The sequence below is a fragment of the Carcharhinus amblyrhynchos genome, chromosome 14 (assembly GCF_965287045.1).
Source record: "Carcharhinus amblyrhynchos chromosome 14, sCarAmb.v2.hapA, whole genome shotgun sequence".
NCBI lineage: Eukaryota > Metazoa > Chordata > Chondrichthyes > Carcharhiniformes > Carcharhinidae > Carcharhinus > Carcharhinus amblyrhynchos.
The window spans coordinates 65,840,455-65,853,590 of record NC_137337.1 but is presented as its reverse complement, the minus strand read 5'-3'; the positions used below and the strand labels follow the sequence as shown (position 1 = coordinate 65,853,590).

Genomic DNA, 13,136 nt, shown 5'->3' with positions numbered 1-13,136 from the left:
CATATCCCTCTATGTCCATCCTACACATGTAACTGTCTAAATGCTTTTTAACAGACAAAATTGTACCCACCCCCACTACTACCTCTGGCAATAAACATGTCATCATGTTTGTTGTTTGTCCCATCAAATAATCCAAAATTGATCCCCTCAGTGGCATTTCCATTTCAAGGGCCTCTGAAGCATTGTGTAATTAGTCAAATACTGATCTTCAAATTTTCCATTGATATAGCTTCAAAAGCTTTTTGTTTTGTGGTGGGGGAACTCAGCTCAGGTTTCCACATGAAGAAATATTTCCTGGCATTGCCTCTGAACGGCGTCTCTCTGTGGGACGTGTGTGATTGCACTACAGAGAGTGTAGTGGAGATTCACCAGGATGTAGCCTGGTCTGGAGTGTTTCAGCTATGAAGAGGGGCTGGTTAGGCTGGGGTTGTTTTCTTAAGAGCAGAGAAGGCTGAGGGGAGACCTGATCAAGGTGTACAAAATTATGAGGTGCGTAGATAGGTTAGATAGGTTACCGGGCGGCACGGCACCACAGTGGTTAGCACTGCTGCTTCACAGCTCCAGGGACCTGAGTTCAATTCCTGGCTTGGATCATTGTGTGGAGTTTGCACATTCTCCTCGTGTCTGCGTGGGTTTCCTCCAGGTGTTCCAGTTTCCTCCCACAATCCAAAGATGTGCGGGTTAGATTGATTGGCCATGCTAAAAATTGTCCCTTAGTGTCCTGAGATGCATGGATTAGTGGGTAAATATATGGGAGTAGAGCCTGCGTGGGATTGTGGTTGGTGCAGGCTCGATGGACCCTTCTGCACTGTAGGGATTCTATGAGAGAGGAAGAAACTTTCCCCCTGAGTGGAGGCATCAATAATCAGTCGGCATAGGTTTAAGGTAAGGAGGCAGGAAATTTAGAGGGGATCTGAGGAAAAGCTTTTTCAGCCAGAGAGTGCTGGGATTCTGGAACTTGCTGCCTGAAAGGGTGGTAGGAGTGGGAACTCTCACAAAATTTAAGAAGCATTTAGATGAGCACTTGGACATGGGTCCAGTGTTGGTCAATTGGGTTGGAATAGATAGGTACTTGATGGCCACTAGGGATGGGGGTGGTGATGGGGTGGTGGGGTGGCGGGGGGGATTAGTGGGGTGGGGTTGGTCTGGGCAGTCTGACAAACTTGAGTGCTGATATGCGGCTATGAGAATTTCTGAGTATTTGACGTGTTGTAATTAAACTAATTTGATTGAATCCTTGCCCATGTTCTGCAGTGCTGCTCGGAATTATTTGTGTTCACTTTAGTAACGGTGATAAATCCTGGGGAATACATTGTCCAGCTTCTTCTAAATAATCGCTGAACACATTGATCACAGAAATGGCTGATAATTAAGATCGCTTGTAGGGAGAAGCTGGTGCCAATTCTCCATTACCTGTTGCCATTTTTAGCTGGCCAATCGCCTTTCTCAAGAATGGGCAATTGGACATGCATGAGCTGATTGGTCTGCGGAGGCTAAATGAGAGCCTTTCAATGGCATGGCCGACCCTGATGGCCAGCCCTAACCCCTCCCGACCATCCCCTCCCTGATGTCCAGAGCCGCTCCCCCCTCTCACCTCGTTGGCCAGCCCCCGTGTGCAATTGGTCGCTTGGAGGTCCACGATCCAATCGGGCTGCGGAGGTTGAACGAGAGCCTTTCAATGGCATGGCTGTGAACATTCGATTTTCTAAATTATTAACCAGACTGGTCAATGCTGATAATCTTACCCATGCTTCCAAATGAGTCCATTCCAATCTTTCCCTGTGTGACTGCAATTTAGCCTCATTGACTTTCAGGCCAGGACATTCCTTCAGTCCACACAGAAAGCTAATGCTATTAAAGATCAGCATTAATCTGTAATGTGCTTCTGCTAACGTTCTGAGAGTCACCTGTAATGTGTCATATTTGAGAGAAATATGAAACATTACTGAAACACAAACAGAAAAGAGAAACTGTTTTGAGGAAATTCTCTTGCACAGATGCTCTTGGGTTTTCCTCTCAGACGCAGATTCTCATAACATATACTAAGTGGCCAACATATAGGAAATTGGGAGTATTCCCCATCTGTTTTTTGGGTGTACTTTCCAGAACAAATCTCCGACACTCTGCGCACTAGGGAGTGTTTCGGTGTGATTCCCTCTGGTAAGTAGGGGGCAGGGCCTATTCCTGCCTGAGAGGCTGGCAGCATAACACTGAGTAGGCCACTGTACAAGCGCTGATTTGTCAGTGTGGAGATCAGCGCATGCATAGTGGCCCCGTCATTGCCTCCCAATCACTGGCCTCTGATCGTTGGCCAGCCCCGTAACACCCTCCTGGATCTCCTGCCTTTCAGACCTTCCCACCCCCCATTGCTGGCCTACCAGCCCTCCCCAGGCTAGCCCCAATGTCTTCCCACAGCCAGCCCCGCTCTTCTCCCCCTACCCCGCCAGTCCATCCACCCCACCCTCCAGCCAGCCCCAAACCGTCCGACCCTGATGGCCAGCCCTAACTTCCCCTGACAACCCCCTCCCCGATGACCAGACCCCACTCAACTCGTTGGCCAGCCCCAACCGTCCTCCTCTCCCACCGATTCTGATTGCAGAGTGGCAGTGGATCCGCCCCCACTGATCGCCCCCAGTAGACCACACACCCAATTTGCCCCACCCCTCTGGCCCCTGCCCTTGGTGTTCCCTGTGCCAGAGCATACAGTGCCAAGGTGCCCAGTAGGTAGTGCCAGTTTGCCCCTTGGGCACTGCCTGGGTGCCAGGCTGGCACTCCAAGGGTGGTACTGCTCAAGGGGCACCCCAGTGCTTCCAACCTCCTGGGGAGGGGCCTCACTGGCCTCTGCCCCCACCAGCAGGGTCAGGACGCCTGCCCCATACGTGATGGAGAAGCTAGCGGGCCTGGGGCATACCGTCCTGGGCACACTAATCATACTGAAATTCAAATGTCAACATGATGATCAGCCCTGTGTTGATTTCTGGTGTAAGGCCCTTTGCTGGTGTCTCCCAGCCTGCTCGAGCAACGCGGTGGACCAGGAGAATCCCAGCCTTGGTTTCAGACTCATAGGGTTATACAGCACAGAAAAGGCCCTTCTGCCTATCGAGTTTGCACCTACAGCATCTACCACTAAGTTCGTGCTATCCCATTTTCCAGCACTCGTTCCATGCCCTTAAAATGTTACAATGTTTCAAGCACTCATCCAAATATGTTTTAAAGGTTGTACGGCGTCCAGCCTCCACTACCTCTCCAGGCAGTGCATTCCAGATTCCCACCATCCACCCAGTGAATTTAGTTTCTCGCAAATCCCCTTTGAGTCCCCTCCCCTCACTCTAAAGCTAAGATTGGCCTCTGATGAAAGGTCATCAAGACTCAAAACATAAGCTTTATTCTCTGATGCTGTCAGACTTGCTGAGGTTTTTCAGCATTTTCTGTTTTTGTGTCAATTCACAATGACTAGGTGTTGCTCCAGCTGATATGACACCCAGTGTAACACTTGTTCAATCACCAGCAAACGTAATGAGATGCTGCTTCAGGTCAGAGTCATCAAAAGCATGGTCCGCGAGACATTCAAGAAGATACTCAACTACTGCATCAGCTTTTTCATCTGGACATCCAGTCTGAGTGAAGACGGGATCATCCTTCTTCCCACTTTCGCACTTCAAGTAAATGAGCAGTTTCGTTACTTAGGCTTAAAGATTCAGCAATAAGAATCAAAACTTCATCTACGCTTAATTTGATGTTCTGGCAAATTTTATTTTCTCATCCACTTAGCTATGTGGTCAATAATTTCTGTATTACTGTCACAGGAATGCAGCCCAATCCTTGTACCACTTACACTTTGAAATTCCTGAAAGCCAAAATGTGTGGTTTTTGATCCAGCTAGTACTCAAAGTGATAAACTGCACAAGTTACCTCAGGATGTGACGTGTTGAGGTTGTCACCAATTTTTCCAAGCAAGTCTTCCTCTGCTTTTTCAGTGACTTGTTGCACAGGAATGTGAGCTTTTCACAGTTTATGTTATACAATTTTTATAATGGGACATTTTAAACATGAACTCCTGCTGCCTCCATTGTATGTTTTCAAAAGTTTGCTTATTAGTGTTGCAAGTAGACTGACATTAACAATGCAATGAAGTTACTGTGAAAAATCTCCTAGTCGCCATACTCCAGTTCGGGTACACTGAGGGAGAATTTAGCATAGCCGATTCACCTAACCAGCATGTCTTTCAGACTATGGGAGGAACCCAGAGCACCCAGAGGAAACCCACACAGACATGGGGAGAATGTGCAGACTCCACACACTGACTCAAGCCGGGGATTGAACCTGGGTCCGTGACACTGGGAGGCAGCAGTGCTAACCATTGTGCCACCATGTCACTTGGTATGAATGTCATTCATTCAAAAATCTCAATCCCCTGGATGCAAAAAGTGACAAACTACTGATATTTGCACACGCTTCACACCCAAGACTTTTATCCTTATATAATCTAACCCAGGATATGTCTCTTTTTTCCTCAGAGATGAGTTCTTGGCCCACAATTACTCAGTATTTACGATAATGACCTGGAGGAAGAAAGAATTTCCAAATTTGTCAATGATACGAAGATGGGTGGAAGGACACATTGAGATGAGGATATTGTGATTGTGCAACAGGATATAGATAGATTGGGTGACTGGGCTAGAATCTGGCAAATGGAGTTTAACATGGGGAAGTGTGAGCTCATGCATTTTGATGAGAGAAATCAAAAAGCAGATTATTATCGAGTTGGAAAGAGACTCAAGGTGAGTGAAGTACAGGGGGATCTAGCTGTTCAAGTGCACAAATCACAAAAAGCTAGCAGGCAGGTCCAACAAGTAGTTAAGAAAGCAAATGGCATTTTGGCCTTTATTGCAAAGAGATTAGAGTTTAAAAATAGAGAGATTTTGTTGCAACTGTACAGGGGTTGGTGAGGCCTCACCTGGAATACTGCTCGTATTGGTCCCCTTATCTAAAAAAGGGTAGAGTAACATTGGAGGCAACCCAAAGGAGATTCACCAGGCTAATTCCTGAGATCAGAGGATTGTCCTAGCAAGAGATTCCTTGGAGTTTCGAAGACTGAGGGGTGCCTTATTCAAACATATAAAATCCTGAGGGTAGATGGTGATATGTTTTCACAAGAGGGAGAGTCTTGAATAAGGGGACATAGCTACAAGATAAAGAGCTGGTGTGTAGAACTGAGGTTTGTAGAAATTTCTTCTCACAGAAAGTGGTGAATCTCTGGAATTCTCTGCCCCTAAGGGTGGAGGTTAAATCATTGGAAGTAGTTAAAGTGGAGCTAGATAAATATCTGATCGACCAAGGAACAGAGGGTACGGGGAAATAGCATAGAAGAGACCTGCAAAGATCAGTCATGATCATATTGAATGGCAGGGCAGGCTTGAAGAGCCTGGTGGCCTACTCCTATTCCTTCTTGTGTTGTATTCTTGAATTCCTCTTCCACATTTCCGCCATCTTCATATTGTACAGGGATACAGAGCTGCCGTTGCATTAAGCTTCATTTCAGCTGGACTATGTGTGGCCAGTTTTGGCTCTGATTGTAACTCTTCTATCGATCATCACTCAGTGTCAAAGCACTTAAATGTTCCGTCCTTTCTACAAGGAGGAGATAACTTTTCTTTGTTTGGTGATCATTATGTTATGATCAGAGATTTTGAATGTTTCGTTTCCCCTCTCCCAGTTACACGTATAGCAGGGACATGGGCTTGGAGATTTTAGAAATGGTCTTCTGGGCAGCTGTTAGCAATTCCGACTGAAACCTTTCTCCATTCAGACTGGCATTGGGCCACTGCTGAGTAAGACATTGGATTACAGGCTGTTTTATTTTGTTAGCTGTTAATCTGCCACTTTGACGTGTCAACAGCAAGGCATTAGGAGGGAAAACAAAAGAATGCAGAGACACTAAACAGATAACAACTGGCCTTGCAATGCTGGAAAGTAGGTTTGACAAGTTGTTCAGTCTCACTTTCTGAAATTTACTGCGTATCTGCATGCACACTCCTTCCAGGCACGCTAATAGAACATAAAACAGTACAGCACAGTACAGGCCCTTCGGCCCTCAATGTTGTGCCGAGCTATGTCCAAACCCAAGATCAAGCTATCCCACTCCCTATCATTCTGGTGTGCTCCATGTGCCTATCCAATAACCGCTTGGAAGTTCCTAATGTGTCCGACTCCACTATCACAGCAGGCAGTCCATTCCACACCCCAACCACTCTCTGAGTGAAGAATCTACCTCGGATATCCTTCCTATATGTCCTACCATGAACCTTATAGTTATGCCCCCTAGTAACAGCTACATCCACCCGAGGAAATAGTTTCTGCATGTCCACTCTATCTACCCCTAAACTCTTAGACTTCCCACCATCAGACACAACACAACTGCTCCAATGACTCAAGATAAGGATTCACCAATCTTCAGTTGCCTTCTCAGAACTTCACAGGTTCTTCCAAGACTACTTTGCTTCAGGCCTGCTTCCTTTAACTTCGACTTTACTCGAAGTTCTCGGCCATTTTCCTCTCCACGCCTCCTTGCTGTGTAGGCCACCTCTTGCTGCTGCTAAGCTCGCCTGACCTGTAGTTTTGTGCCATTTGGCTAGAGTTTGGTCCCTTTAAGGCATTTTCCTCTGACCATTCTCCAGCTGAAGGGCTGTTAGAAGTGAGCGAGCAATGGAGATGCTCCAGGGTATTGGAGGGGATAATTGGGTTGTGGGTGTAGCCAGGATGTGGATGTGACTGGGTTAGAGGATAGTTGGTGATTAGCAGGAGGGTCAGAAGAGGTGGGGGGTAGTATGGTTGGGGCCATGTTGGGGGGGTCGCAGTCGAGAGGGAAGGTCAGAAGTCAGTAGTAGTTACCCAAGAGCTGGAGCTAGTTTTATTCCTTCTAACGTTTCCCGCTTGATTATTCTAACAAGTGAGTTGAAACCTTCCGAAGTATCTGATTCTAATGCAGAGTTGGAGACTTTTTTGGAGAGTTCCAGACGCAGAGGAATTGCCAACGACAGTCCAAACTTCCCGAACAATTCCTACATAGTCAGTGAGTCAGCACCTCCGAGGAGACCTCAAGCGTAATTTACAAATATACATATTAGGAGCAGGAGTAGACCATTCAGCCCCTTGAGATTGGTCCACCATTCAATATGGTCATGGCTGATCTAGTCATGGTCTCAATTCCACACTCCGCCAACCCCTGCTAACAACTAACTCTGTTGTTATTCAAGAATCTACCTACCTTTACCTTAAATATACTAATTGACCTTGTCTCCACCACTCTCAGGGAAGAGAGTTCCAAAGATTCACCACCCTCTGGGAGAACCTAAAATCTTCAGCTACAGTAATGCTACCAACTGGGCCTTGGTCAACATAGCAGCCTAGACTGTAGGCTCAATACTGGGCTAAAATCCAGCATGGCATGCTCATCAAATGGAGTGACCACTGGCTCAGTGGGAATATTCCCAGATTTGGGCTAATCTCTGGGCAACTCCAGCCGGTTGAGACACCGGTTTGGAATAATGGGTTGATGTCCTGATAACAAAAAGGAGAAAATGGCAACTGCTAAAAGATGCAGATATAAACAATGATCCAATCAAAGGAGCCATGGACTCTGCAGTCAAGGTTCAGTTGGTAATAATTATTACCCCTGAGTAATGAAAATTGGCCCAGAATATCCGGTCTGGATCAGAATCCTTATTTCGGACACAGATCAGGCAAAACGTGGTCTACTTACCTTCCTACACTTTGTCAAGCCTGTCTTCCAAACTCACCCAGTGTGGCAATCCTCACAGGGACCAATCAAGAGAATCATCGCAGAAGTCCCTCCCTTGTTTTATGGCACTAGCTGCCATATTCCAATAAGTAGAAAGTTTAAATATCTCAAAGCCACGTTGTGAAGCTACGGGGAGAAGATAACTGTGTATGGTGAGTGGGTGAGGCGTGGGAGAGGCAGTAGGAAGGCAGGTGAGTGGGTGAGGGGGTAGAGTGTCAGATGTGTGGGCGAGCAGATAGGGTATCAGATGAGTGGGTGAGGGTTCATCGTGGCAGGTGCGTGCGTGGGCGAGGAGCTAGGCTGGCAAATGTGTGGGTGAGGGGATAGGGTAGTAGATGGTTGGGGGTGTGGGAGTAGGATGGAAGGGAGCAGAGTGAGAGGGATAAGGTATCATCCCCTCGAGCCTGCTCTGCTCTTCAATAAAACCATGGCAGATCTGATTGTGGTTTCAACTCCACATTTGCTTTCCCCAGTAACATTCGACTCTCTTGTTAATCAAGAATCTATCTACCTCTGCCTTAAAATTATTCAGAGAGCCTGTCTCCACCGCTCTCTGGGAAGAGTTCCAAAGATTCGTGCCCATCTGAAAGAAAGGAAAATCTTCTCATCTCTGTCTTAAATGAAAGAGCACACTTTGCTAAACTGTGTCCCCATTTATAATCTCTCCCACAAGGAGAAACACCCTTTCAGAATCTCCCCTGTCAGGTCCTCACAGGATCTTCTATATTTCAATAAGACAAGCTCTCAGTAGATACAGGCCCAGCCTGTCTGACCTTTCCTCATGGGGGGAATCTACATGATAGGCAATCAGAAATTCTGAGCCAATAGGTTCGAATCCCACTGCAGAGACTTGATCAAATAATCTAGCCTGACCTTCCAGTGCAGTGCAGCATTCCTCACAGGGAGCAGCAATGCTGTACTGACTGGATATATTAAAGCAAGTCTTGACCATCTGTCAGCTGTTTGTAAAAGATCCCACACCATTATTTGGGTAATAGTCATTCCTCAGCTAACACTGCAAACAGAGATTATTTGGTCTTAAATCATTACTCCCAAAGTTTTCACTTGGGGCAGTTCTGTTGGTTATTAAAATGGAAAAATATTTTGTTTTAGTCACGCTAATTTCAGGAGAAAAGTACGATTTATCCATAACCTTGTATTGTCCGAACATTGGCTGGAATTCTCCGACCTCGCCCGTGGCTGGGATTCTCCGGTCCTGCTGCAGTGAATAGAGTTTTGGCTGAGCGCTAAATTCTCACTTCTTGCTGGCAGGGCGTATGAGACTGTAGGATTTTGGCCATTGTGTTTCTTTGTAGCTTGTGACAGCGTTTATTTTAGTGACACAAAATATGCTCCACTGAGGAGAAAGTTCTAGAACTTCAGGTGCATGGCAACATATCCAAGTTTCTCTCAAAGTCACTCATCATCCTAACTTAGAAATATATCCCAGTAATTTCAGTGATGCTAGACCTCCCCTGGAGCTGCTTCTTTAACATAATTGTGAGGAATGTATTTACACCACATGGAATGCAGCAGAAACTTCTCAGATATAATGAGGGCAATAAATCGTCCTAAAAGCAATTTAAAAAATAACTGCAGAAGCAAATGAATTTATAGACTGTCTGTACAATGGTCGGTCATGAGGATGACACAGGTTTGTTGGGAGTGTGAGGAGATCTCTCAAAGGGTGAGCAAGGTTGGAGAATTCCAGCCAATATTTTCTTTTTCACGGAAACAGCACGTAAGAGCTGCTCACTTACCGCTAACAAACATATCAGCCAGAACTTCCCGGCCATTCCTGCCAGTGGAATCTTCCAGGTCCACTGAAAACCACCAAAATCTGGGGTGCATAGAATGGGAAACCCCATTGAAAGCAGCGGGACTGGAAGGTCCCACGTTCTGCCAATGATGGACAACCTCTGCCTCCCAAAACACACCACTGGGGGTGTGTGGAAAATCCCGCCTCTATTGCTGTTAATCCCTGGTCATTGAATCACAACAGTGCAGAAGGAGGCCATTTGGCCCGACAAGCATATACTGACTTTCTGACAAAGCCTCTGAACCAGGTCCTCTTCCCTGTCCAATCACCATAATCCCACACACATTTCCTATGGCCAATCCATCTAACCCACATATCCTGGGACACAAAGAGGCAATTTTGCAAGGCCAATCTATCTAACCTGCACATCTTTGGAGTGTGGGAGGAAACTGGAGCACCCAGAGGAAACCCTTGCAGACATGGGGAGAATGTACGAGTTCCATACAGACAGCCACCCGAGGCTGGCGGTGAACCCAGGTTCCTGGTGCTGTGAGGCAGCAGTGCTAACCACTGTGCCATCCAGTGGTCGCCTGTTATTGGAACCCCAATGGGATGGATCTTCCAGTGCGTTTGCCCCAAAACTGGAAAATTCCACTTGAGGTCAATAAGTCTTTGCCTGTTCCGCTCCCCCCCAACACCCCCTCCCCCCGCCGCCACCCATTACGATTCCCGTGCCGTGGCAAGTGGACCGGAAAAATTCCAGCCAATATTCCTACAAGGATCTACAAGAAAAGATATGCAGGTTAGGCGCAATGGCCATGCTAAATTCTCCCTCAGTGTACCCAAACAGGCACTGGAGTGTGGCGACCAGGGATTTTCACAGTAACTTCATTGCAGTGTTAATGTAAGCCTACTTGTGACACTAGTAAATGAACTTTACTTTTACTTTATCTGATATATATGGATGGATCCGAATGCAGATGTAAGCAAATGTTCCACTCAATGGCTCTTGAATAAAATTGGCACATTTCTAAAGGGTATTGCAAAACAAGAAGTCATAAAGAGTATTGCCAAATTTTTCTAAGGTAAGTGACATTTGGTTTCGAAGTGGAGGTATTTAATATGGGAAGAGTGAGTGACTGAGTCAGCCTGTGGACTAGCGCTGTTGACTGTGAGTTGCGAGATGTTTGCTGACATTAAACTTCCGCATTTGACAGCACAGAGACAGAGAGAGAGGGAGTGAAGAGGGTTACAGAGCAACAGCTCCATGCAGAGTTGCTCGGGGCTCCTTCTAGCCTCGCCGGTCACCCATGAGAAGCATCAGCGCACCATGCTCCACCGCAAGTCCTACACAACGAGCGAGGTGTCCCGCATGAAGAGGAACTGCAGCAGCCCCCAGGCTCAGCAGGACAGGTTCAGCATGCTGGAACTCAGCTCCGCCGCTAACACTTCCGCCAGTGCTGCGGGCGAGCCGCTGGGGGAGAGCTCTGTGTGCAGACTGGAGCTGGAGCCTGCCCTCCACCTCCTCCCCAATGTGCCCCAGCTCACCATCACCTCGGACGAGGGGACCACCCAGGACAGCCTGGAGCTGGAGCTGGACTCCAATATGAAAGTGTGCCGCAAGCTCTCCAACTCATCCCTCTCCTCAACCGGCTCCTCTCTCTTTGAGGAATCTGAGGATGATCTCCTTACTGACAGTGAGATTCACGTCAAAAGCAGTGTGGAGCAAGAGGACATGATCGTGGTGAGTACAAGTCTGCCCCCAGCTTGCACTGGAGAGGTTAAAGTTTATTAATTAATGTCACAAGTAGGCTTACTTTAACATTGCAATGAAGTTACTGTGAAAATCCCCTAGGTGCTATACTCCGGCACCTGTTCGGGGGTTACACTGAGGGAGAATTTATGTACCTAACCAGCACATCTTTCCTGGAGGAAACCCATGCAGACACAGGGAGAATGTGCAGACTCCACACACACTGTGACCCAAGACAGGAATTGAACCTGCGTCCTCAGCACTGTGAGGCAACAGAGCTAACCACTGTACCACCATGCTTCCCTAGGAAAGTGATTTCGGGGATGGGAAGCATGATATGATCGGAAAATCTGGGATTGTTCTCCTGGATGAAAGGACCATCCAATTATTCCCACTGGGCTGTTGAGGGATTTTATAGCGACATTCAAAATCATGAAGGTTTTGGAAAAATGTTGGGAGCAGGTAGAATGGTAACCAGGGAATAGAGATTAATTAACAAATGTAACACCAGGATGGCAATTCTCCAATCACCAGGGGCAACGACACACAGGACCCACATAAGTGTTTGCACTCTGCTAGCATCCCCCAATGCCAGATTTCAGCACAGTCCCGTGCTGGGAATTAGCTGGGAGGCGGGACTTGCATTTAAATTATATTCAAATATCATTTAAATGCTATTAGTGGGCCCAGGACTGAATTCTCTGAACCTGCTAGCCTCTCCCACTCCGCCAGACTGGTTCACTCCGGCGAGGTTTAGAATAGCTCCTCACTTTCGTGGGCTGGCGGCCAACCTCACTGGAGGAAACGGGGTCAATTGAGGCCCCTCTGCTGTGGGGAGGATGGTGCCCCTGGGCAAGGGCACCCTGATGTGGAGATGCCAGCGTTGGACTGGGGTAAACACAGTAAGAAGTCTGACAACACCAGGTTTAAGTCCAACCAACTTATTTGGCAGTAAACTCACAAGCTTTCGGGGTTTGTCCCTTCATCAGGTGACTGGAGAGTTCTGGTGTCAGACAGAGCATTTAACAGCACAGACAGTTTACAGATTACTGATTAGAATGCGAGTCTTTATAACTAACCTGCTATTCAAGTCTTAAAGATGCCGACAATGTGAGTGGAAGGAGCATTAAGCACAGGTTAAAGAGATGTGTATTGTCTCCAGACAGGACAGTAAGTGAGGTTTTGCAAACCTGGCAGTGCCCCAAAGGGCACCCTGGCAGTGCCCAAGGGGCAAAGTACCCATGGCCAAAGGGCACTTTTGCACTGCACGTCGGGGATGGGTCAGCGCCAAGGGAGTGGGGCCAGTTGGGGTTGGGGACTAGGGTTGGTGCCTGATGGGGGTGGGGGGCTAGGGGCGATCGTTGGGGTTGGGGGGTGCACTGTGGGAATCGTGGACTGGCAAGCGATCGAGCTGGCCAGCAGACAGGGGGGGAGGAGGTTGACAGTTCCGGGGCCACTGCGCATGCGCAGAGGCCCACAGGTTTCAGCCACTCCAACAGGAATAGACCCTGTTCCTGAAATCTAATGAGATTCACACTGGTGATCTCTACGTTGCAGAGTGTGGGAGATTCTAGTGTGAGTTCCTGCTGAAAAAAACAGCATGAAATTACTCCAGTTTTCCCACGAATTTAACACTTAGAACTTCTTGGCGAGAATTCCGTCCCACAGATGAGGTGAGAAATTTCTTTTACGTTGTAAGTTTTGAAGATCTGGAACTTTCAAAAGGAATTTGCATCAATACTTAATTTGCAAAGTGACGTGGAATGTGCGGAGAGGGCGAGTGAATAGGAGAGCCTGACCCTGACACAATGGGTGGGATTTTA

At 47.3% G+C, this 13,136-nt stretch overlaps 1 protein-coding gene across 1 annotated transcript in view; it reads left to right on the top strand.

Annotated features, from left to right (window-relative positions):
• The first annotated feature begins 10,762 nt into the window (after positions 1-10,762).
• LOC145352291 (inositol-trisphosphate 3-kinase B-like) overlaps positions 10,763-13,136 on the top strand; it is a 61,590-nt gene continuing 59,216 nt past the window's right edge. The window contains exon 1 of the mRNA XM_080202041.1: positions 10,763-11,304. Within this exon, the coding sequence (XP_080058167.1) occupies positions 10,828-11,304 (477 nt within the window). The 5' untranslated portion in view covers positions 10,763-10,827. The remainder of the gene's footprint in view (positions 11,305-13,136) is intronic.